This window comes from Podarcis liolepis (genome assembly GCF_965112155.1).
Source record: "Podarcis liolepis genome assembly, chromosome: 8".
In the NCBI taxonomy this organism is placed as follows: Eukaryota; Metazoa; Chordata; class Lepidosauria; order Squamata; family Lacertidae; genus Podarcis; species Podarcis liolepis.
In genome coordinates this window covers 89,069,298-89,096,115 of record NC_139560.1, presented here as the reverse complement: position 1 = coordinate 89,096,115, position 26,818 = coordinate 89,069,298, and the positions used below count along the sequence as shown (strand labels likewise).

General features: G+C 44.3%; 1 protein-coding gene across 1 annotated transcript in view; it reads left to right on the top strand.

Annotated features, from left to right (window-relative positions):
- Positions 1-26,048, top strand: part of LOC310714198 (tigger transposable element-derived protein 1-like) — a 222,100-nt gene extending 196,052 nt beyond the window's left edge. Inside the window, exon 2 of the mRNA XM_083519408.1 lies at positions 25,999-26,048. Within this exon, the coding sequence (XP_083375534.1) occupies positions 25,999-26,027 (29 nt within the window). The 3' untranslated portion in view covers positions 26,028-26,048. The remainder of the gene's footprint in view (positions 1-25,998) is intronic.
- Positions 26,049-26,818: the final 770 nt, after the last annotated feature.

Below are 26,818 nucleotides of genomic sequence, written 5' to 3'. Positions count from 1 at the left end.
ATATCAATCCTACCAGAACTTGGTAGAGGTAAAGTACCCCTGGGTGGTTAAGTCCAGTCAAAAGTGACCATGAGGTTGTGGCGCTCATCTCACTTTCAGTCCAAGGGAGCAGCCATTTGTCCACAGACAACTTTCTGGGTCATGTGGCCAGCAGGACTAAACCACTTCTGGCACAACGGAACACCGTGACAGAAACCAGAGTGCACCGAAACGCTGTTTACCTTCCTGGCACAGCGGTCCCTACGTGCTTTTGAACTGCTAGGTGGCAGGAGCTGAGACAGAGCAACGGGAGCTCACCCTGTCACGGGGATTCAAACCGCCGGCCTTCTGATCATCATCATCAACCTTTATTACGGTCCAGAGACCCAACAAATCATTACAAAGCAATACATAATTCATACAGCCTACCTCCAGGTTAAACAATATAAGGTTCAGAATATAAGGATCATTGGTTCTTGCAACCACCGATAAAAACTTGGCCACTGCTAATGTTCTAGCATTTGTCTGGTCTTCCAATAGGAACCTGACATAGTGAGCCTCTGGTTTTCTCGGGAAAGGTACCAGCAAGGGTACCTTTCAGTTCAGCCCTGGCTTGCTCATATTTTGCACAGTGCAACAAAATATGTTTTATGGAATCAATGTCTTGAGCACACGAGCAAAGTCTGTCCTGGTAGGGAACTCCTCTCAATCTGCCATCCAACACTGCAGAAGGAAAGATGTTTAGTCTGGCTTTGGTGAAAAGCCTTCGATAATTTGGTACTGTCAGGTTTTTAATGTAAGATGTTAACTTAAAGACATGCCCATATTCTACTGCCAGCGGACTACAGACTGCGTGTGATTGAGATCGCAAGTCACTGTGTGCATTATCCCATAATCTTTGCTTTAACGTCTTTAGGGCGCCTTCATAACCCAGGTAATACAGTTGGGGGGGGGGGTGACAGACCAATAGAGGTGGCTTTTTTAGCCATGGTTTTCTGCCATTTGCTGACAAATTCCTCATTGGTCAGGTGTTGGTACAAACCCTTCCCTAGATCAAACACTGAAATCCTGAGCCAATGTTTTAGGGCAGCCCACCACTCTTTAGTTGAAATTGGGCATTCACCAGCTTCTAACAGAAGTATGGAGTTGGGGACACAGTTGGGTACCTGCAGCAGAGATCGTAGAAATTTTGCCTGAAAGCCATCTAGCTTTGGCAGGTCCCCATTATGCCAGACATTTGCAGCGTACAAGAGTTGGGAAACGGGTTTTGCGTTCCAGGCTGCTGGAACATATTTGCCGCCCTTTGTGAAAAAGAATCTAAGTATGTGATCTCTTTGTGATCTCCACCTTTTGAAGGGAGGTTTGCCAGTGGTGCTTCCAAGATCCTGTATGATGGAATGTGAGCCCTAGATAACTGAAGTATTTGACCTGTTCAAGGTTATGGCCATCCAGCACCCATTTAGACCGGGAGAAGCTTCTTTCAAAAACTAAAATTTTAGATTTTTCATAATTACCGTATTTTTTGCACCATAACACTCACTTTTTTCCTCCTAGAAAGTAAGGGGAAATGTCTGTGCGTGTTATGGAGTGAATGCCTACGGGTGGCATGCCTACGGATTTTCCTCCTCTAAAAACTACGTGCGTGTTATGGTCGGGTGCGTGTTATAGAGCGAAAAATACGGTAATGGATAAACCATTTCCAGAACAGTAATCAGAAAATTTCCTCAACAGATAATTCAAACCCGGTCTGGAACGTGAGATGATGGCCGCGTCATCCGCAAGGGCCATCGAGTCCAGGGGAGAGGACCTCAAAGCGATTGTGTATTTCTAAATAATCAGAGCGAACCCTGGGCCTCCTACTTCTTTGAGTCACGTTTCTCCATATATCTGGCTCCTGTGTTGGTGAACTAGCCTCCTTCTCAGGGGAGTCCCCTGTCTCCTTCTTGGTGGAGACGGTGTGCTCTGTTGCTTCCAAGAAGAGCTCCAGCTCTCTAATTCTTTGGAGCGTAGCTACACGTTCCTCCAGTTGCTGGACTTTGTCTTTTAAGAGGGCAATCAACATGCAATTGCTGCAGGTAAAGCTGCCTGCAACCTTTGGCAAGATGGCAAACATTGCGCAGGAACCGCAGGTGACTGCAGCTGTTCCCTCCCCCTCCATCTTGAGAACGTGTCGTTGGGGGTGGCTACAGCGGTCCTCCATCATAAAAAGCGTGAAGACAGGACAAATAACTCCCCCCACAAAAAAACCTAGGTCTCCCCCAACAAACGTTTGAGACTAGCTCCCCTAAATCTAAAAGATGGGTCAAACTACGCACGCCTTTTTGCTCCTTCTTCAACTGCTGCCCTGCTAGCTCTGATAAGCTCCTCCCACAGCTAATCACCTTCCTCAACAGAAACCCTGCCCCCTCTGACCTTTGCACAGGGAGAACAGCTAATCAGCCACAAAGAAACACACACACACACACACACACACACACACACACACACACGAAAACCCTTTTTGCTCCTTCTTCAACTGCTGCCCTGCTAGCTCTTTCCAGAGCCTGCCTCCCGGAATGTTCTTCCCCTTCAGACCTCGACTCCAAACTTCCTTTCAGTTTCTCAATCGCTGGACGCAAAGTGTTTTTCCTCTGCTGCCACCATCGTGCTAGCCAGAGTTAACTTCCCAAGTTCTTGCAACTATTACCTCAAGATTAGAGACTGATTTTCAGCCCTGAGGATGACATCTTGCACTAATACTTACTATTGGAAATATCAGTTAGTGAATGTTAATTCTAACAAGGTAAATTAACCACATGGTGATATTTTTACTACATCAATTTCATGTGGCAAAGATGTTGTTTCAGTATGTTCTCACTTGGTAGAAGCTGACTAATGGTTAGGTTCCTCCACCCACATATGTATTCAAACAACATATTTATTATATGAAAATGACAATGGTCAAATGCACATTTTGATAATTTAATTTTGATAACCTTGTGGTGTTTTACATATAGTATCTCAGTAATCCTTGCAACAACCCTTTTAAGGTGGCAGCATGGTTATGATTGCTAGTGAATCCATGAGGTAAGTGCATTTTTAAATGAGTATTTCTGGCCCATAGCTTCAAGTCACTAAATTTGTGCTGAAAAGTAGTTTGCATATCGTACCTGCTAATTTTGGCAGCCCTGTAGATTCTAGATTTGCTTAGAATTTGCACCCCTCTTAAACCTGAATTCAGTGGCCACAAATACTAGTTTCTACAAAGGCTAACTAGAGACCCTTTATTTCCATGCTGCAATTTGTACCAAAAATTAATGATGGGGCATCTAGTACAGGGGTCAGCAACCTTTTTCAGCCGTGGGCCAGTCCACCGTCCCTCAGACCATGTGGGGGGCCGGAATATATTTTTTTGGGGGGGATGAACGAATTCCTACGCCCCACAAATAACCCAGAGATGCATTTTAAAGAAAAGGACACATTCTACTCATGTAAAAACATGCTGATTCCCGGACCGTCCACAGGCCGGATTGAGAAGGTGATTGGGCCGGCTCCAGCTCCTGGGCCTTAGGTTGCCTACCCCTGATCTAGCACATGACAGCTGGTTTCTGGGAAGCAATATAAATTTGGTTTGAGGTGTTTTAGAAATAATGAAGAACATTTAGTTTGAATTTTTTGTGTGACACACCATACTGTATTTGTCATTCATAACCAGACCTAAAATTGTTTTATTGTATGATTGCCATCTTTGTGATGAACCAAAACAAATAATGCTAAGAGCTGAGTTAATTAAGCTGGCATGCCAAGTGCCCAGAGTGGAATCTCTTAGCATAAAATAAATATAGCATTCTGAGTTGTCTTGGGTTTCTAAACATTTATTCTTGTTTGAAAAGCACGTGCCATTCTGTTTATAGTCAGGGTTTCTGGTCATAGGAAACAGTGTTTCTGAATGCTGGGCTGCAGGCATGCAAGACATTGCCAGACTAGAGTATTTGGTGAATTAGGGGGCAATATTGACAGAGATATTAGGGAGCTGCTGATCTGAGATCCAAACGTTGCCTATTGTCCACCACAGCAGAGCTGTTCACTGGAAGGCAAAGTTGAGGAATTTGTCCAGACAAAGCAAGAAGTGAGAGCAAGAGTTATCCTGGGTGCATGCAGAGGATGGGGTAGTACCAGGAGGAGGAGCTTGAGAAAGTTGTTGTGGGGTTTTTTTTGGAAAATAATATTTATTACTTTTCCAACAATTTAAACACTACAAAAGAAAAAACAATACAATACAAGAACACTACACAACACTAACACATCAAAACAACAGAACAAAACAAAAACCGTTTAAAACACATCAAACCATTTCAATCTCTTATCTTTCATTCACTTATTTCAACGACCTCCTCACACCTCCCTTTTTGTATTCCACTTCTGTTAATTGTTTCAGCAATTCCTTTCCATCTTCCTCTGTTTTCTATCCTATAATTATCTTAACACATTCTAACCTTATTTTTTTCTTTAATACTCTATTAATCTATTTATACTTAATTCCTTATAACATTTCTACTAAAGCCATATAACTTCCTTCCAACATTTTTCTAACATTCATTAATCTTACAGTATATCTGTAAATAGTCTTTAAACTTTTTCCAATCTTCTTCCACCGACTCTTCTCCCTGGTCTCGGATTCTGCCAGTCATTTCCGCCAGTTCCATGTAGTCCATCACCTTCATCTGCCATTCTTCCAGAGTGGGTAAATCTTGTGTCTTCCAATACTTCGCAATAAGTATTCTTGCTGCTGTTGTTGCATACATAACGAAAGTTCTATCCTTCTTTGGCACCAATTGGCCGACTATGCCCAGGAGAAAGGCCTCTGGTTTCTTCAAGAAGGTATATTTGAATATCTTTTTCATTTCGTTATAAATCATCTCCCAGAATGTCTTAATCCTTGGGCATGTCCACCAAAGGTGAAAGAATGTACCTTCAGTCTCATTACATTTCCAACATTTATTTTCGGGCAAATGGTAAATTTTTGCAAGCTTGACTGGTGTCATGTACCACCTATAAATCATTTTCATTAAATTTTCTCTTAGGGCATTACATGCCGTGAATTTCATACCTGTGGTCCATAACTGTTCCCAGTCAGCCATCATTATGTTATGTCCAACATCTTGTGCCCATTTAATCATAGCTGATTTCACCATTTCATCCTGAGTGTTCCATTTCAACAGCAAATTATACATTTTTGATAAATTCTTGATTTTTGGATCTAACAATTCTGTTTCCAATTTTGATTTTTCCACCTGGAAACCAACTTTTTTGTCCAAATTGTATGCCTCCATTATTTGGTAATAATGGAGCCAATCTCGCACTTTGTTTTTCAATTTTTCAAAGCTCTGCAATTTTATTCTGTCTCCATCTTGTTCCAGAATTTCCCAATATTTTGGTGTTAGAAATAATCCAAGAGTTTGGCCAGGTAGCTGGATTTAAGTTGAATAAACAAAAAACTAAAGTCTTAGGAAAAAACCTAACAGATATGGAGAAGGAGAAATTCCAAGAGGAGACAGGGTTGACGGTGGTTAAGAAGGTGAAATACCTAGGGGTTTATTTGACGTCTAAAAATTTGAATTTGTATAAGGATAATTATGAAAAATGTTGGTCAGAAATTAAAAAAGATCTAGAAATATGGTCAAAGTTGAAATTATCAATGTTAGGCCGAATTGCAGTAATTAAGATGAATGTATTGCCTAGAATGTTATTTTTGTTTCAAACCTTGCAGATTCTTGACAAGATGGAATGTTTTAAGAGGTGGCAGAAAGATATTTCGAAGTTTGTCTGGCAGGGCAAAAAACCCAGAATAAAATTTAAAATATTGACAGATGCTAAAGAAAGAGGGGGATTTGCCCTGCCGGACTTAAAATTGTACTATGAAGCAGCAGCGTTTTGCTGGCTGAAAGAGTGGGTGCTCCTCGAGAACACTGACATTTTGGATTTGGAAGGTTTCAATAATGCATTTGGTTGGCACGCATATCTATGGTATGATAAAATTAAGCTGCATAGGGCCTTTAAAAACCACATTGTTAGAAAGGCATTGTTTAATGTTTGGATAAGATACAAAGATCTGTTGGAAAACAAAACCCCTAGATGGGTGTCTCCTGTGGAGGCTAAGGCAGTGAAGAAACTCAATATGGAGGTCGGATGGCCGAAGTATTGGGAAATCTTGGAACAAGAGGGAGATAAACTGAAATTACAAAGTCATGAGAAAATGAAACATAAAGTACAAAATTGGTTTCAATATCGTCAAATAATGGAGTTTTTCAAACAGGATAGGAAAATTGGCTTTCAAGTGGAAAAATCAAAATTAGAGACTGAATTGTTAGAACCCAATACTAAGAATTTATCAAGAATGTATAACTTGTTGCTGAAATGGAATACACAAGATGAAACAGTTAAATCGGCCATGATTAAGTGGGCACAGGACATTGGTCATAACATTATGTCTGCTGACTGGGAGTGGTTGTGGAACACCGGTATTAAATTCACGGCATGTAATGCCTTAAAGGAAAACATTATGAAAATGACTTACAGGTGGTACATGACCCCAGTCAAGCTAGCAAAGATCTACCATTTGCCTGATAACAAGTGTTGGAAATGTAAAGAGACTGAAGGTACCTTTTACCACCTTTGGTGGACATGCCCGAAGATTAAGGCTTTCTGGGAAATGATTTATAATGAAATGAAAAAGGTACTTAAATGTACTTTTCTTAAAAAATCAGAGGCCTTTCTCCTGGGCATTGTCGGCCAATTGGTGTCAAAGAAGGACAGAATTTTTTTTATGTATGCTACAACAGCAGCAAGAATACTCATCGCAAAGTATTGGAAGACACAAGATCTACCCACTCTGGAAGAATGGCAGATGAAAGTGATGGACTATATGACATTGGCTGAGATGACAGGCAGAATCCGTGATCAGGGAAAAGAGACGGCGGAAGAAGAATGGAGAAAATTCAAAAGTTATCTTAAGGACTACTATAAACTTGATGAATGTTAGAATGTCGAGGTTTTTAGGAAAAAAAGGGATACAGTGATATAAGATTAGATTACAGAAAAGATTAAGATGACAGAGGTTGGAAAGGAATATTCAGAAGTTGCTTAAAAATTGTGGACATTGGGATGCAGGAAGGGGGGGTATGGGGGAGTCCTGGAAAAGAGGTTTATGAAAAAATGCTATGAAACTATACGTGTTTGTATGTCTTTTTAGTTGTTTGTTTGTCTTTAAAAATTTGTAAAATCAATAAAAATTTTATAAAAAAACAAACAAACAGAATTTCCCAATATTTCGGCCATTTGGCCTCCATATTGAGTTTTTTCTGTGCCTTCGCTTCCATTGGTGACAACCATCTTGGGGTTTTCTTTTCTAACAAATCCTTATATCTTATCCAAACATTAAACAACGCTTTTCTAACAATGTGCTTTTACCTTATCGTACCACAAATATGCATGCCTTTATGTGCTTTTACCTTATCGTACCACAAATATGCATGCCATCCAAATGCATTATTAAAACCTTCTAGATCTAACACAGATAGGTAGCCGTGTTGGTCTGCCATAGTCAAAATAAAAAAAATCCTTCCAGTAGCACCTTTAAGACCAACTAAGTTAGTTCTTGGTATGAGCTTGATACCAGGTATCTGAAGAAGTGTGCTTGCACACGAAAGCTCATACCAAGAACTAACTTAGTTGGTCTTAAAGGTGCTACTGGAAGGATTTTTTTTATTTAGATCTAACACGTCAGTGTTTTCAAGAAGCAGCCATTCTCTCAGCCAGCAAAAAGCAGCTGATTCATAATAAAGTTTAAGGTCTGACAGGGCAAATCCACCTCTTTCTTTAGCATCAGTTAATATCTTAAATTTTATTCGAGGCTTCTTGCCCTGCCAAACAAATCTGGAAATATCTTTCTGCCACTTCTTGAAACAATCCATCTTATCCAAATTTTGCAATGTTTGAAACAAAAACAACATCCTTGGCAGCACGTTCATTTTTATCACAGCGATTTGGCCTAACAATGATAACTTCAAATTTGTCCATATTTCTAAATCCTTTTTCACTTCAATCCAACATTTTTCATAGTTATCCTTAAATAAATTCACATTTTTGGCTGTCATGTTAACCCCTAAATATTTCACTTTCTTAACCAATGTTAGTCCTGTCTCCTCCTGAAACTTCTCTCTCTCATTCACAGTTAAGTTTTTCTCTAAAACCTCTAAAATCTTGTTCAACTTAAAACCTGCTACCTGTCCAAATTCTTGAATCAGTTCCAATACCCTTTTAGTACTAGATTCTGGCTCCTGTAGAGTCAATACTAAGTCATCAACAAATGCTTTCAGTTTGTACTGTTTAGCTCCCACTTGTATACCTTTAACCTCTTGGTCCTTTCTAAGCATATTTAACAAAACCTCAAGGACCGATATAAAGAGCAGTGGAGTTTTTGCTCAGGCAGAGGATGGGCCATTGACTGGGGGCTTGTAGGCATGGGTCTGTAACAGTGGGATGGAGAGCGAGAGGGAGGCTTTGCAGGGGCCTGGTCTGGTGCGGGAGAGAGAGGTTTCGCGCAGGCAGAGGCAGGTGGTTGGAGGAGACTTGGAGTCAGAGAGCGTGAGAGAGTAATGGATTGCTTTGAAGTAATTTCTGCACCAGGTAATTTTTAGCCCCTCAATCCGCTGCCTCTGACTGTCCCGTGTTTTGCCCACCTGTCCTTTTTTGCCCAACCAAACGTGGCAGCCCTAACTATGACTACTGTCATCCCTGACCATTGCCCAAGCTGGCTGGGACTGATGCAACCCAGTGGCATTTGGAGGGCCCCCAGTTGCCTACTCCTAGGCAGGCCCAAGCCAGGCGAGGGAGAAGCAGGGATCTGTCTTGGGACGGGTGGGAAGATGGAACCTGAAGTTGGCAGTACTGTACTTACGCTCTCCTCTGAGCCACTCTGCAGCTTTGAGTAATTCATGATACACAGCACTAGTGATGTTACCAGAGGTTAAGAATGTACCAACCTGAGGTGAGCGGGAGAAATACCCTGACTTCCTCACTTTACAATCCAGCCACTTAATCTGAAGCACTTGACTTCACCCCCAAATGGATGAAATTCACCTGGTAATTTCAGAACAGATCATCCCATCCCCAACTTTCTTCCAGTGTATCAATTCACTTACAGTATTCCTCAGCGTGCTTACTTGGAGTAAGTTTTGTTGAACTCATAAGGTGAGTCTTCTGCAGGCCAATGACCCATCTAGATGCGCAAAGCATTTGATTAATAATAAGCAAAATTTCTTGCTCCCTGCTCTGCTCTCCCTGTCCTCCCACCCAGGGCAGCTCTGTCCTCGCCCTGCCCCTCAGAGCCTTTGCTTCATGTGGGGCTGGGCCTCAGCTGTGACAGCCTCTCCCCCATGGAGAAGCTATGGAATGGTGCCTTGCAGCCGCCAGGCTGATCAGGTCAAGTGCCAGCTCCTCCCCCCCCCCAAGCTCAGGAAAATAGGGACATTTGGGGATCTAATCAGAAGCCAGGATGTTGCTGGGGCTGAAAAGGGAGCTTAGTCAGATGCACGCCTCCTCGTGAGAAGTAAGACATACTGAATTCAGTGGCGCTTACTCCCAGGTAAGTGTGCAAAGGATTGCAGCCTACAAAACAGATGGCTCTTATAGATCTGTCATGGTAATCTACAATAAGTTCTTCAGCAAGTTTAATGTTGTTCTACTTACGTTTTCTAAAACATCTTATGAATATGCATATTCAGTTTCACAAGAACATCTGAATAACATTTGTGCATAGCTTTCTTTAGTAATGCTGATTGTATAGCAAAAGTGTTTGCCATTTATATACAAGCACTTTGAAATCTGCATGCTAACAGGAAATTTCTGAAGGCAATTAAGTGTATTTGAATGTATTAACAGGCAGAAGGTTTAAAATAAAATATGGGCTTCCCACCCCCACCCCCACAGTGCATAAATAACTTGAAAAATCATTCCTGTGGGTTGTTGGGAAGGCGAATAATTTTAATTGGGGTTTCGTTTAAGATAAATTCATGAGGGATTCTTTGTATTTCTCTTTGCTATTAAAGAAGCAAAAATCTCCAAGGACAGTTTGGGGATTTTTTGTTGGCATCTGTGTGTCTCGAGAAGCAATGGAGTGCACGTCTGGGGGTGAAGCCAAACCACTCCAGGGCGCAAGTCTAGGCAGTGTGTATGAAGCTTCTAGGAGCCACAAGTGAGAGCTGAGTACAGGGTAGGGACCAATTATTTTATTTATTTAACTAATTTATAAAGTACAGTGGTACCTCAGGTTAAGTACTTAATTTGTTCCGGAGGTCCATACTTAACCTGAAACTGTTCTTAACCTGAAGCACCACTTCAGCTAATGGGGCCTCCCGCTGCCGCCGCACCACTGGAGCCCGATTTCTGTTCTTATCCTGAAGCAAAGTTCTTAACCTGAAGCACTATTTCTGGGTTAGCGGAGTGTGTAACCTGAAGCGTATGTAACCTGAAGCGTATGTAACCTGAGGCACCACTGTACTTTATAGCCTAAAGTCATCAAAATGGTGTCCCACAAGTTTTTTAAAATAAATAAATACAAAATCCACAAATTCTAAATGCAGTAAAACCATTCCTACAGAGAGCAATATTATAATATTTTACTAGTGTCTGCAGAATGAGCAAGAGGGAAATGATCACATTCTGTTCCATTTCCTGTAACCTGGAAAACTCATTTTAATCATTCTGCAAGTTTAGCTTGTTCAGCTCCTGCTGAAACTTAGCCCTGTAGGAGATAGTTTTTAGGCAGAAATCATAATCAGAGGTCATTGGCAGGTGAGCTGAAAGCTGGAGCTCTGTGATCTTTACCATTCTATTTATAAAACAAGCCTTTAGCTCAGCTCCCTTTTTAAAGTATAAGTTACAATTATAATTTCATGATTTTGACACTGGCATCCTCAGTGTCACGCTGAGATAATCAAGTTTTCTGGAGCATTCCTATTGAGAGAATCGGTTGATTGTGCATTACAGAAGCATTACAGAATGTTATTTCCATTATTTGCTGGTTTGATGGGGTGGGCCAGATGTTTCGTATAACATACAGAAGTTAGTCATGCTGCTTTGAATAGCATTGGTGGGGAGTCATATGGCTCTATTCTGACATGCTGCATTGAAAGCATATCTCCCCCGTAATTAAATCCAAGCAGCTAACTGAACAGTCTACCTCTTTTGAAATTAGTACCCACATTTTAGCTGTGCATGGTTGTGGGCTAGTAAGTTTATACGTCTTGCTTTGGAAGTTAGCACAATGTGAGAGGCTGCTGAGCGTATTTACTGCTTACCTGGTGCTAGTGCTGAGAAGAAAATGTCTCCTGAATTTTTATTTTTATTTTACCACTCTCCATCAATTAAAGGAGAAAATTATCAAAGGAGAGAGAAACATGCCAGTGAAATGCTCCTGGATGGAGTTCTGTCAGGGACTGGCTGAACACTGAGGAGGGGGCGCGGGGAGAAGAGAAGGGCTTGGAAGACGGGAGCAGAGATCTGGGGGAACCTGCACCATCCAGGAGACAAGAGGCAGAGGCAGGAGAAGCTGCAGGATTGGCGAGTGGGAAAAGGTGCCGGAGGAGGGAGAGAGAGGTCAGGCTGGGGCAGAGCCAAGGGCTCCCATCACCCTGGAGATGCATGCCATTGTCCCTCAAGACAGACAGATGCCAACAACAGCAGAGACTGGGGCATCGAGGGAAGAGATGGCCACCCTGTTGCTTACTTCAGTGGCCTACATTGATGATGGTGGCAGCCAGTGCTTTTTCTCCAGGGGGTACTCAAGGGTACGCAGTACTGGCACACCTTTTTGTTGTTGTTTAAAAGTGTGGCATTTACTGTAACAACTTCATGGTGAGTACCAGCACCTATTTTTCGGGGTGGGGGAGCACTGGCTACAGGGATTCGTGTTACGTCCACACAAACCCTGTTTGGGTGCAGAGAAGAAAGAAGTTGTTTGAGAGCTGAGATGGTGACGACCCTTGCACCATCAGCAATTCCTGGTCGTGTATAATAGACCTGTGTGGTGCAGCAAATTCTGGGCAGGAGCCATCAGTGTAGACCCCCTCACCACCCCCACCCCCAGCTTACGCGAGGAAAGAACAAATGGAAGGGGCTTCCGAATACCTCAAACTGGCAGAAGAAACATTCTTTCGTCTCTGAGCATCCTTGAGGGGGTTATGAAATTTCTTAAGAACTGGGGATTTAGGGAAGGAGAACATTTTAACCAAGCTTTTATCTTTTAGGTGCTGGATATTTTCCAAAGGGCAGCATTTTCTGTGATGACAGGGAAGTCAGCAGAGATGCCGTTTACTTCTGCCTTCTTGGGCTTGCTTTTATCTTAAGTATTATAGATTCATAGAGCTTCAAAGCACTTTGCAAATGCTCCAGTAGCTGCCAGATGTGAATGTTGGCCCTGTCTCCAGCATTTGGGGCAGAAGCAGAGAGCACTTTAATAGGCTCCTGCATCTGAGCACAGTTGCAAAGCCTCGCCTAAATGCAAGCGTGTTCAGAAGCCAGCGCAGAGGAAATTCAATACAGAGTGTGAAAGTCATTCAGTGGCAATGCCAGCTGGCAAACACAAAGCTACTTTATAAAAAGCTCCTATTAAGGCTAAAACTCTGTAATTTCCCATGGTGTCTGTACTTACATCTGCTGGGTGACAGCAGCCATAACACACATTTCATGCTCAATTTGCTCTCACTTTCAGCTTTGAGTTATAAATATTGTTAGAAATCATCCTTGTTCTAATAAAAAATACCTCATTTCACAAGACTTTCACATTGGATGAGAGTTATTCCCACAAATGTTATCTGCACCTTTTAATATATAAGGTAAAGGTAAAGGGACCCCTGACCATTAGGTCCAGTCGTGGCCAACTCTGGGGTTGCAGCGCTCATCTCGCTTTACTGGCCGAGGGAGCTGGCATACAGCTTCTGGGTCATGTGGCCAGCATGACTAAGCCGTTTCTGGCGAACCAGAGCAGCGCACGGAAACACCGTTTCCCTTCCTGCCCGAGCGGTACCTGTTTATCTACTTGCACTTTGACGTGCTTTCGAACTGCTAGATTGGCAGGAGCAGGGACTGAGCAACGGGAGCTCACCCCATCGCGGGGATTCAAACCGCCAATCTTCTGATCAAGTCCTAGGCTCTGTGGTTTAACCCACAGCGCCACCCATGTCCCCATTTTTAATATATACCTTACCAGAAATCTGAACCAAGTATAAGAGCCAAAGATAGAATAGGCAATACCAATATAAATGTTGGGTCCAGCAGGGCTAACGGTGTCATGCCTTTTAAAAAAATGGAATGAAATTTTGTAAATTTTCTGTGTGTTGGTTGGTGACAGCTGCAGCAGGACAGAGCAGTGCTGAGCAAATTGGCCACAGCTGCTGCCATCTTTACTACCCCAGGAGGCCTCTGAGTCCCAATGGATGCTCTCTTGGAGCTCAGGAGCATTCTCAGGTCATGTCAGGAATGGTGGTAGGAACCAGCCAGGGCAGACGGCTGGGGGTGGGATAAGGGGCCAGAGGGAGAAGATGGGGAAGAGGAGGGGTCAGAAGCTGAAGAGGGAACAAGGCTTAGTGGGCGAGGAGAGTCAGAATCCAGGGCAGACACTGAAGCAGGAGAGCGCGAGGAAGGGGGCCAAGAGGCAGAGAGGGGCCAGGCTGGGGAAGAGTCACAGATGTCTCCCTCTCCCCTCTTCTCCCAGAACCAGAAGAGCCATGAAAAGGGCAGAGGAGAGGTTGGCTGCACATAGGTGCAATCTCTGATTGCTTGGAAAAATCCCTGGAGAGGAGGGGACTGTGGGGAGGAGGGGCTTTTGGCAGCTGACTTTCACGGAGTAAGACCACCGAGAATGAGCTGCTGTGCTCATTTGGCCTGACAGCCAAGTCTGTGGAGATCATGCTTTAGCTAATCATGAGTTAACTCCAACTTTGAATTGTGTGATTCCTGAATGGACCCCTCCTATGAGATGTGCAATTGATTTATCTGGCGTGACCCCCCGCTAATTGATTTGCGATCCTCAATTAGCTATTTATGCCCGGCACACTTCCTCTTGCGCAACTCTCAGTTACGTCTCAGCAGAGTTTCGCACAGCGGTGTAAAACTGTCACATAGCTTGGCTTCCAGACAAACACACAGAGAGTCCAGGTTTGTCTATTTACAGCTGTTTATTCCGATATTCCCCAGGATTCTCCTGGACTCACCGCAGCCATGACAAACTGCTCCTTTCCCCTCACAACACAGAGTGAGACTGGCAAACTTCTGACCAAGCTCCTCCCAAGCTTCCAAAATTGACGTCAGAATGGTGTGGCATCATGGGAAGAACTTAACCTGTTAAGTTCCAACCTCAACACCCCCCCTTGCTGCACCTTCTGACAAGACCCTTTTGAGTTCAACACCTTCCCCTTTGCCTTGTGCTCCTTCCCGGCATCTTTCCCAGGCACCTGTTGAACCCTTTCAACATTCCCAGAATCACACTGTGCGACACTTTCCCACGCACCCGTGACCTGAAACCCCTCTGACCCACTTGGGCCAGCAGTTGTGTCTTCTCCGTCAGACTTTCCCCCCTCTGACTTGACAACCCGTCCGTGAGCTTTCTCCATTACGCTTACCGGAGATGAAGCCTCACACCTGGACATTCCTTTCACAACCCTTGGAGATGCCCAAACCTGCTCTGAACCCTGATCCTGGACCTGGTCCCCATCACCGGGATCAGCCTCTGCCTCCCTCTCCTCCCCCTCAGAATCGGATAAGCATTCTGAGAGAAAATCAGGACCATACCTAGGCTGTGACCAAACACCCTGCTCAAAGAACTCAGCATGCTTGCTGACCAGCAGCTTGGTCTGATCACCCTCTGGGTATGCAAACTTCCACCCATTTGTTGCAGGATCATACCCACAGAAGATCATGTCCTGACACCTAGGACCACCCTCCTTCCGTTGCGCTGTTGGTCTTGGCACTGAAGCCCTGGAACCGAACGAACGGAAGACACGTACCTGTGGCTTTTGCTTGTGCAACAGAAAATGCGGTGTGTCACCTACATCGTGATTGTAGGACCTGTTAAAAACAAAGCTGGCAAATTTCCAAGCCTCGCTCCAAAAGCTCTGAGGCAGCCCAGAGTCACACAGCAAAACCCTGACAACTCCAGCCAGTGCTTCACTCCTGTGCTCTGCCAAGCCTCTCTCTTGAGGAGACTTTGCACCTGTCACCTGGTGACGTATTCCCTTTTCCTTGAAAAACTCCTCCAGAGCAGACCCAGTAAACTGTGACCCTCGGTCGCTCTTGAACCCTTGCACCCTGGTGGAGAACCTTCGTTCCACCTCCGCAACCCAATCCTGGATCAGTTGCGCCGCCTCTCTCTGTGACCTGAGAGAGAAACACCAGCCAACCTGGCTGTGGTCACCTGTCAGCGACAGCACATACCTGGCCCCACCCAGACTCTCAGACCTCTTGGGTCCTGACAGATCTGTGCGAACAAGCTCAAAGGGCTCTTTGGCTACCCTCCCAAACCTGGGAAAACCAAGCACCTTTGCACCTTTGCATGCCCTGCACCCTTGGGACCTCCCACATTGTGTGATTTTACACCCTTTTGTGCACCTGTGCAACTTTTGCACATGACTGGGAACCTTAGCACACTGCGCCTGTGCTTTTCCAGCATTCCCACCACCCTCCAGAGGTGACTCCAGAACAAAGACATTGTTCTCCCTCTGCACGTTGACCAGTTGTCTCCCTCCTCTGAAAATGGAACAGGTGTCATTTTCAAAACGAACATTGTATCCCTGCTTCATTAGAGCTGATACAGATAAAAGACAACAATTCAGTCCCGGCACAACGTAGACCTCTCGCTCCTCCTGTGAAGGAGAAAAAAACACGTTAGCCACACCACAGACTGATTTTTGTGTTCCGTCTGTGAACATAACAGTCATTCCACTTGAAACAGTCCTGCAGTACCGCATCTCAACAGCAGGTGTCTCTGGAATCAAATTGCAATTAGCTGCAGAGTCAATAATAAAACTTTGCTCTGTCCCACAGCTTTCTTCAGACAACGCCAGACTAGCTGTTATTTGATAAGTCTCTTCCTGGCACCTGGCACGTCCACCAGCCTCAGTCCCACGCCTGGTTGTTTTTCCAGACTGGTTGCCATGGAAACCCGACTGGTTCCCATGAGAGTTCAGCTGTTTGACCTTGGCAACATCCTGTCTTGCCTCTCTGCTCCGGTGGGGGCAATCTCGCCGCAAATGTCCCGGTGCTTTACACAAGTAGCAACGACGAACTCCAGTGGAAAAACACTGCCTGGGGCTCTTTTCAGCTGGCTTGGCCCTCCTTCTTCCGGAAAAGCACTCCTTGCCAGATCCGCCCCCTCTGAACTGCCGCTTCATTCCAGCAGGTTCAGTGGAAAACTTTTCAAACTTGCCTTTGGAACTTTCCGCCCCCCCGACCTGCTCACTAGCACTCCTTGAGGCTAAAGCATCAGGAACAGGGGCTCCAGCCATCTCCAGGCTCTTAGCTTCCACCTGCCCTTGGCCCCCTGCTGAGTCTTCACACAGACGTTTCAGCACACGCCAAGCCTCACACGCAGATTCAACGCCCTCCGGGTGATGCTGCAAACTAGCATGCACACCTGCCCGCAACATGCAGACCTCAGCTTTCATAGCTTTCTCCCTCTGCATTTTCTCCTCCAGAGAAGCAGATTGCGACTTTCCTGCAACTCTGTCATCTCTGTCCACCAGTTGCACTGGTTCCCTCTGGGAAATGTCCCAAACTTCTGTGGCCATGAACCACGCTCTCACCCTTTTTGTCCAGGTATTCCACGCTTGGACGGTGAGTTCCTCAAGCTGTTCAAACGGAGCTTGAAACACCTCCTGGCCATCTGCCATCTTCCCCCGGGGCCCAGCGTACTCACGTAAACAAACAGCCGCTCTCCAGCTCCCGGTCTAGCAGATCAGCTCCCCTGCCTCTCACAAGTCCAGGCAGAACTCCAAGCTGGCATCAGCATCGTCGTCAGCTTGCCTTCAAACGTTAGGCACAGCTCCAAACTCTCTGCAGCCTTCCTGCACAGCGTCTTTCAGCTTGCTTGCTTGCTTGCCTTCAAACGCAGACCTCCGCTTTCGCCAACTCCACTGCCATCCTGCTCGAAACCGCAGATCAAAGCTCCGGCAGTATCTCCCGTGACAGTTTTACGAGCGATGATTTAGGGTCCATAACCTGTGCAATTGATTTATCTGGCGTGACCCCCCGCTAATTGATTTGCGATCCTCAATTAGCTATTTATGCCCGGCACACTTCCTCTTGCGCAACTCTCAGTTACGTCTCAGCAGAGTTTCGCACAGCGGTGTAAAACTGTCACATAGCTTGGCTTCCAGACAAACACACAGAGAGTCCAGGTTTGTCTATTTACAGCTGTTTATTCCGATATTCCCCAGGATTCTCCTGGACTCACCGCAGCCATGACAAACTGCTCCTTTCCCCTCACAACACAGAGTGAGACTGGTAAACTTCTGACCAAGCTCCTCCCAAGCTTCCAAAATTGACGTCAGAATGGTGTGGCATCATGGGAAGAACTTAACCTGTTAAGTTCCAACCTCAACATGAGAGGCCAGAGAAATGGGTGCTTTGGATACTTCCCTCAGTGCTTGGTCTGACATATCTGCTTCTGCTAACCACGGCCCCGCAGGCTTATGGTGGGGGGCAGAGGGGCTGTGGGAAGCAGCAGCGGGCATTGGCCGGGGGGGGGGGCTGGCTGATCAGATGAACACCAACTGAATCGGCCTCCATTTCCCTGGGGAGGACCCACCAAGGGGGTGCTGGGGGTGCCCAGAGGACAGCTAGACCAGGGCTGCTTCAAACATGGTGCTTGGCCTGCTAGTAGCAAATGTAACCCCCTTCCCACAGAGCTGACATGCTAAATCCAGTTTTATCCAGCTGCTCTGATAGTAATAATGCAAACTGTGTGCCATTTACAAATTTAGCTGGCTACTTCACAGCCCAATTTACCATGCAGAAGCACCTTAATTTATCTGATTATCTAAAGGGCAATAGCAGCCATGTTCCGATGCATGCCAATAAAACATTAGAATCACACACAGGAACAGCAAAAGCAAGCCATCACAACAACATTAATCAGTCAATCTGATGCCTTCCTGAATCAGAAGATTTTAAATTATGTGTAGGCAAACTAAGGGCCAGGGGCCGGATCCGGCCCAATCACCTTCTAAATCCAGCCCATGGACTGTCCGGGAATCAGAGTCTGTAATCTGGTCAAAGGACCCTCTCCTGATAGAGAGCTGCTCAGTGAAGGGGCCATTGCAGAAAAGGCTCTGCTTTTCATGCCCATAAGCCTTTCTTAATTCAGGAGGCAGTGGATCAAAGTCCCATCGGAAGAGCTCCGAATTCAGGATATGGTCATCATACAGGCGTTTGCTCCTTCAGGTTCCTGCCGTGCAAAAACCTACTCAACCAATCTTCATCCCTAATTACTGGTTTGTTTTATTCGCAGCTGTGCTGCTTTCCATCCAGCCAAGCAAGATAATACAGCAGCAGATTCATAGATTTAGTTCTAGATCTGCTGTGATCATGTAGAAAGTGAGATGTGTGTGTGTGTGGGGGGGTAACCCGAGAAGCAAAGCCCTGGTGGAGGGGAGGTGTGCAGAACCCTCCCCTGCCCCCAGCTCACTTTCCTCTCCCAAGGACTTTCTTCTCAGCCATAATAGTAATAATAATATTATTTTACTTATACCCCGTCCATCTGGCTGGGTTTCCCCAGCCACTCTGGGCGGCTTTCAACAAACTTAATAATAAAGCATCAAACAACTTATATTCAATAATTTGTTGAATAATTAAACATCAGCAAATAATAATTGAACAGTTTACACTTATCAGTTACAATAAAGAATTACTAATCTATAATCAATAAAAATTATGGCACTGGAGAAGACTCTTGAGAGTCCCATGGACTGCAAGAATCTCCGTGGGGATTCAAACCGCCGACCATGCAATCAGCAAGTCCTAGGCGCTGAGGTTTTACCCACACCGCCACCCGCGTCCCACTATTTCCTGGTTACTTAATCCTATATTGGATTAACAAGTGAAAATGCAGGTTTATTATCTCAATATGCCTCCCAATTTGGCAGACATCTTAGGCTCTGCAGTGTCCAACATTCATGGCTGGGAGAAAACAGTTACTGAAAAATCCTGCCAATGAACTCCAAACAGAAGCCATTGATTTGTCTGTTATGACTATTTTGTGCCTCAGTAGCTTCCTCTATGACCTTTTGTGTTGCAGTTAATTAAAAACTGGATTCATTCATGCCTTACCCTTCTTTGCACACAAAGAATATATTGTAATCAATTACAACAATCAATTTATCTATTTCTTTCAGCACCACACAATTTATTTTAAATCAATTAACAAATCCATTTCCCCCTGACAACAAAAAGGGTTTATTTAAAATAACCAAAAACAACAAATCAGTACAGTGGTACTTCAGGTTAAGAACGTAATTCGTTCTGGAGGTCCGTTCTTAACCTGAAACTGTTCTTAACCTGAAGCACCACTTTAACTAATGGGGCCTTCCACTGCTGCCACGTAATTTCTGTTCTCATCCTGAAGCAAAGTTCTTAACCCAAGGTAATATTTCTGGGCTAGTGGAGTCTGTAACCTGAAGTGTCTGTAACCTGAAGCGTCTGTAACCCGAGGTACCACTGTACTCCCATTTCCACAACACACACAAAAAGCGTATTAACTCTGCATTCTGTAGTGGTAGTTAGTTGGTATCTGTCTGCCTTGGGAGACAATGGATGAGTACGCCTTTGGGAGTGAAGGTTGCAGCGCCTGCTGTGGCTGTAGAGATCAATGTAGGAGAGACGTGTATTGTTGCATATGGGAGTGGGCATCGAGACCATATAACACTGGTCCGTACGTTTCTGAGCACAACTCAAAGTGTTGGTGCTGACCTTTAAAGCCCGAAACGTCCTTGGCCCAGCATCCTTGAAGGAGCATCTCCACCCCCATTGTTCAGCCTGGACCTAGCGCCAAGGGCCTTCTGGCAGTCCCCTCCCTGCAAAAAGTAAGGTTACAAGGAACCAGGCAGAGGGCCTTCTCAGTAGTGGCGCCTGCCCTGTGAAACGCCCTCCCACCAGATGTCAAGGAAATAAACAACTATTTGACTTTTAGACAACCTCTGAAGGCAGCCTTGTTCAGGGAAGTTTTTAACGTTTGATGTTTTCTTGTGTTTTTAATATTCTGTTGGGAGCCGCCCAGAGTGGCTGGAGAAATCCAGCCAGATGGGTGGGGTATAAATAAATTATTATTATTATTATTATTATTATTATTATTATTATTATTATGCCTGACACAGTGCCCGTGACAATTGTAAGTTGCCCACATGCAAGCCTGGTAGACTTCCATCTTGGTATTGGAATAAGTCCTCTTGAATACAGTGGAGATGTATTGCAAATCTCTCCACTTGTAAACTGATCCAGTGCCTCAGCGAGTTAAGGCACCGGAGTCTTTATTCCTCGACTGGAGCCCACTGTGACTTTAAAATATCAGTAATATTTTATTTCCGGTAATAATAATAAAATACAAAGTCCTGGTTTGAACATGATTCTAAGTCATACAGTGGTACCTTGGTTCTCAAACACCAAAAACCCAGAAGTAAGTGTTCCGGTTTTTGAACGCTTTTCGGAAGCCGAGTGTCCGGTGTGGCTCTCAGCTATTGTTTCCGGGGCACCTGCACCAATCTTCTGCAACTTGGTTTTCATACATTTCTGAAGTCAAACTTCCAGAACAGATTAAGTTTGCTATTTATTTTGCATTTTTGTTTTTGAGGGTTTTTTGGTTAATTTGTTTTTGTGACTGTGTGGAACCCAGTTCAGCTATTGATTGATTGATTGATTGATTGATTGTGTTACTGCGAAAATGGATAAAAAAAAACCCATCCAAACAATGACTATTATCAGTGCAGGGAAGAAAAAATAATTAATTTTAATTTTTATCATCCACAATATTGTCTTATTTATTTTATAGTACATTGATTATTGCTTTCATTTTATGGATCAATGGTCTTGTTAGATAGTAAAATTCATATTAAATTGCTGGTTTAGGGGTTGTTTTTAAAAGTCTGGAACGAATTAATCCACTTTGCATTACTTTCTATGGGATAGCGCCTTAGCTTTGAAACGTTTTGGTTCTGGAACGGACTTCTGGAACTGATTAAGTTTGAGAACTTTGGTTCTCAAACTTTGGTACCACTGCAATATGTTTAACAAACCATAAGTTTGGGCCGGTGGGCAGGGACAAGGAGGTGCAGAGCAACGCTGCACACACTGAAAGCACTTGTCCCTGTAAGAGATCACAGTTGCATTCAGATGAATAAATTCAAATAAAGACCAGCAGAATGTGTTACAGCAGCCTCAGGGCAGGTCAGATTGCTTCTGTTCATCATTCCATTGATTTAAAAAATAGAATCATAGAATCATAGAGTTGGAAGAGACCACAAGGGCCATCGAGTCCAACCCCCTGCCAAGCAGGAAACACCATCAGAGCACTCCTGACATATGGTTGTCAAGCCTCTGCTTAAAGACCTCCAAAGGAGGAGACTCCACCACACTCCTTGGCAGCAAATTCCACTGTCAAACAGCTCTTACTGTCAGGAAGTTCTTCCTAATGTTTAGGTGGAATCTTCTTTCTTGTAGTTTGAATCCATTGCTCCGTGTCCGCTTCTCTGGAGCAGCAGAAAACAACCTTTCTCCCTCCTCTATGTGACATCCTTTTATATATTTGAACATGGCTATCATATCACCCCTTAACCTCCTCTTCTCCAGGCTAAACATGCCCAGCTCCCTTAGCCGTTCCTCACAAGGCATCGTTTCCAGGCCTTTGACCATTTTGGTTGCCCTCCTCTGGACACGTTCCAGTTTGTCAGTGTCCTTCTTGAACTGTGGTGCCCAGAACTGGACACAGTACTCCAGGTGAGGTCTGACCAGAGCAGAATACAGTGGCACTATTACTTCCCTTGATCTAGATTTGATCTAGATTTGTTGCATTTGATGTAGCTGCTCCCGAGAGAGCATTTGTTATCCTGCCATCTGTGATTTGACTGGTTCTGTATTAGAATTTCATCCTGCATTCAAATGCAATGGGGCTATTTGGGCCATGCCTGCATGGAATTCTGCCTCCCCATCAGCCTGACAAAGACACCCTGGGTCAGGACATGACCAGCACTGCACACATCAGCGTGGGTGACCACACACTTGAGGTGGTAGACGACATTGTCCGCCTGAGCAAGCGTATTGGTGAGGCAGCAATGACAATGGCTCACCTCCCCAAAAGGGTCTGGGAGAATGTGATGCTCCTGGAGGTGGGGGTGGCTCACACAATACAAGCACTAAACGGAAGAAATGTGAAGCATGTTGCAACAACAACAACAATAATTCATTATTTATACCCCGCCCATCTGGCTGGGCTTCCCCAGCCACTCTGGGTGGCTTCCAAAAAAATATTAAAATACTGTAATACATCAAACATTAAAAGCTTCCCTAAACAGGGCTGCCTTCAGATGTCTTCTAAAAGTTGTTATTCTCTTTGACATCTGGTGGGAGGGCGTTCCACAGGGAGGGCGCCACTACCGAGAAGGCCTCTGCCTGGTTCCCTGTGACCTTGCTTCTCGCAGTGAGGGAACTGCCAGTAGGCCCTCGGTGCTGGACCTCAGTGTCCTGGTAGAACGATGGGGGTAGAGACATTCCTTCAGATATACTGGACCAAGGCCATTTAGGGCTTTAAAGGTCAGCACCAACACTTTGAATTGTGCTTGGAAACGTACTAGGAGCCAATGTAGGTCTTTCAAGACCGGTGTTATATGGTCTCGGCGGCCGCTCCCAGTCACCAGTCTGGCTGCCATGTTCTGGATTAGTTGTGGTTTCCGGGTCACCTTCAAAGGTAGCCCCACGTAGAGCGCATTGCAGTAGTCCAAGCGGGAGATAACTAGAGCATGCACCACTCTGGCGAAGCAGTCCGCAGACAGATAGGGTCTCAGCCTGCGTACCAGATGGAGCTGGTAAACAGCTGCCCTGGACACGGATTTGACCTGTGCCTCCATGGACAGCTGTGAGTCCAAAATAACTCCCAGGCTTGACTCTTGAGAACACTGACATTTTGGATTTGGAAGGGTTCAATAATGTATTTGGGTGGCATGCATATTTGTGGTACGACAAGGTTAAAGCTCACAAAGCTTTCAAGAACCATATTGTCAGGAAGGCAGTGTTTAATGTCTGGACAAGATACAAAGATTTACTAGAAAGTAAGACCCCAAGGTGGTTGTCACCAATGGAAGCTAAGGCTCAGAAAAGACTCAATATGGAGGCCAATTGGCCAAAATATTGGGAAATAATAGAAAAAGATGGAGACATATGGAGATTGCAGAGTTTTGAGAAATTAAAGGACAAAGTGCGAGATTGGTTACATTATGCTCAGATCAGGGAGGCCTTTAATATGGACAAAAAACCAGGCTTCCAGGTGGAAAAATCGAAACTAGAAACAGAACTGCTAGAACCAAAAACTAAGGTACTTTCAAAAATGTATAACTTGCTGTTAAAATGGAACACTCAGGATGAAACGGTTAAATCAGCTATGATAAAATGGGCACAAGACATTGGCTATAACATTATGTTTGCTGACTGGGAACGGTTGTGGACCACTGGTGTGAAATTCACAGCATGTAATGCCTTGAAAGAAAATATTATGAAAATGATATACAGTGGTACCTCGCAAGACGAATGCCTCGCAAGACAAAAAACTCGCTAGACGAAAGGTTTTTCCGTTTTCGATTTGCCTCGCAAGACGAATTTCCCTATGGGCTTGTTTCGCAAGACGAAAACGTCTCGCGACTTTGTTTCCTTTGTCTAAAAACAAAGACATGTTTTGTTTATAAAGTTAATTTATTTTCCCTTCAATTTTTGAACTGCTCTTTACAGTATGTGTGACTTTAAAGAGCAGTTAATAAACTGTTGTTGTACCAAATTTGGCTTTGTTTGGACTTTTTTTGACCATAGGAACGCATTAATTGATTTTCAATGCACTCCTATGGGATTTCGTGATTCGCAAGACGAAAAATTCGCTAGACGACAAAACTTGCGGAACGAATTAATTTCGTCTTGCGGGGCACCACTGTATAGGTGGTACATGACCCCAGTCAAGCTTGCAAAAATATACCATTTGCCAGACAATAAGTGTTGGAAATGTAAAGAAACTGAAGGAACATTCTTTAACCTTTGGTGGACGTGCCCAAAGGTCCAAAGGGCCTTCTGGGAAATGATCTATAATGAACTAAAGGGCCTTCTGGGAAATGATCTATAATGAACTAAAAAAGGTATTTAAATATACCTTCCCTAAGAAACCAGAGGCCTTCCTTTTGGGCATTGTCGGCCAAATGGTGCCTAAGAAGGACCGGACTTTTTTTTATGTATGCGACAACAGCAGCAAGAATACTTATCGCAAAGTACTGGAAGACTCAAGATTTGCCCACTCTGGAAGAATGGCAGATGCAACTGACAGACTACATGGAATTGGCAGAAATGACTGGCAGAATCCGAGACCTGGGAGAAGAGATAGTGGAAGAGGACTGGAAAAAATTTAAGGACTATCTCCAAAAGTATTGTAAATTGTATGAATGTTAGAATGATACAGGATATAAAGATAATACGTCACTAGTAACATAATGGAAAAGAGTATGAAAATAACCGAGTTACAAGAACAAAAACGAAATTTGAATAATATTATGTCAAGTTAAAATAATTAAATATTTGATAACAAAGGGCTAAATTGGAGACATAATAGTTGAAGGGTACAAATTAAAACAAATTTAAAGAGAGGATGAAGCACTGCTGAACATGATTTTTTAATCGGGAACACAGGAAAGGGAGATGTGAGGGAGTCTGAAAGGAAGGTTATGGAAATATGGTTTATGAAACCTAATTATGCTGCATGTCTTTTATATGATCTTTTCTTTTTGTTTTATGTGTATTTTTTCATTTTGGTGATGGTGTTCCTTATTGTTTTTGGACTGTATATGTGTATGGTGTTTGTTGTTTAAAATCTTTAATAAATATTATTTATATATATATATATATATATATATATATATATATATATATGACTCCCAGGCTGCACACCTGGTCCTTCAGGGGCACAGTTACTCCATTCAGGACCAGGGAATCCTCCACACCTGCCCACCTCCTGTCCCCCCAAAACAGTACTTCTGTCTTGTCAGGATTCAATCTCAATCTGTTAGCCGCCATCCATCCTCCAACCGCCTCCAGACACTCACGCAGGACCTTCACCGCCTTCACTGGTTCTGATTTAAAAGAGAGGTAGAGCTGGGTATCATCCGCATACTGATGAACACCCAGCCCAAACCTCCTGATGATCTCTCCCAGTGGCTGCATGTAAATGTTGAAAAGCATGGGGGAGAGGACAGAACCCTGAGGCACCCCACAAGTGAGAGCACAGGGGTCTGAACACTCATCCCCCCACCACTTTCTGAACACGGCCCAGGAGGAAGGAGCGGAACCACTGTATAACAGTGCCCCCAGCTCCCAGCCCCTCAAGACGGTCCAGAAGGATGCTATGGTCGATGGTATCAAACGCCGCTGAGAGATCCAGCAGAACTAGGAAACAGCTCTCACCTTTGTCTCTAGCCTGCCGGAGATCACCAACCAGTGTGACCAAGCCAGTTTCAGTCCCATGATGAGCCCTGAATCCCGACTGGAAGGGATCCAAATGCTTAAGCAATTGGTGACTTCCGGGTTAGCGCCATCGGCAATGGCGGAGTTCCTCTGACCGGGAGGAACCCGCTCCGTGAAAATCGGGTCTTGCCGCTGCGGTGAAGGCGGAGACCCTTTAAAAATCCCAGGCGGAGGAAGCCTGGGAACGTGGGATTCGGCTGACACCAGGAGCGCCTCCCCTACTCACAGGGAAACCCCTTTTCAGGGATCCGAAGTGACGTGGGGTGAGCGGCGCGGTGTTTTGAATCGACTACTACTTTTACGGAGTGAAGCCGCACAGCCATTGCCGGAGAGCGCTGACTTTTTCCTGTGGACAATTGGACTCTAAACAAGCACCCGTGAGTAAAACGGAAAATTGGATTAAGAAACATTTTAATTTGGCACTGAAGCGGGAAGGTTCTAAACAGGAAGTCCGCCTTCCGCTTTTTGTAAATAGACTGAAGCAAAAATTTGCAAGCTAAAGTCTGGAAAGTCGCATATAAAGGACTAAATTTCAAAACCCCTCTTGGAAGCAGGAGAAAAGGGGGGAATTTTGATTGTTCAAGCCTGCAGGAGAGAGAGTAAAGAAAGATAAATTTCCACCGTCTCAAACCTGGGAACGGGGTGCCAGAGACAGAAATTCTTGGGGAAGTTCATTGACTGTGAATGGAACGTCTTTTGACAGATAGTTAAAAAAAAGAAGAGAAACAAACTGATTCCAATGCTGCCTTTTGCAATCAAAAGATACAAAATATATGAAAAATGAAAGTAATTTTCTTTTGTTGGACCTGTTTACCAAAGATGGATACAAATAGAAATTGTCTCCTCTAGAGGGAGCTTGTTAAATTGTTGCTGGAGTCGATCTGGGGATTTTACAGCTGCAAGATTAGGATCGTGAGACCAGAGTCTGGCCTTGAATAAAAATGTGTTTAGAAGTTTTGGTGCTTGCTTTTTGCAAGACATGCGCTTTGTTGGAGCAGATGCATGAGAAGATGGATTTGATGACTGTTGCAGTCAAAACTTTGGACAA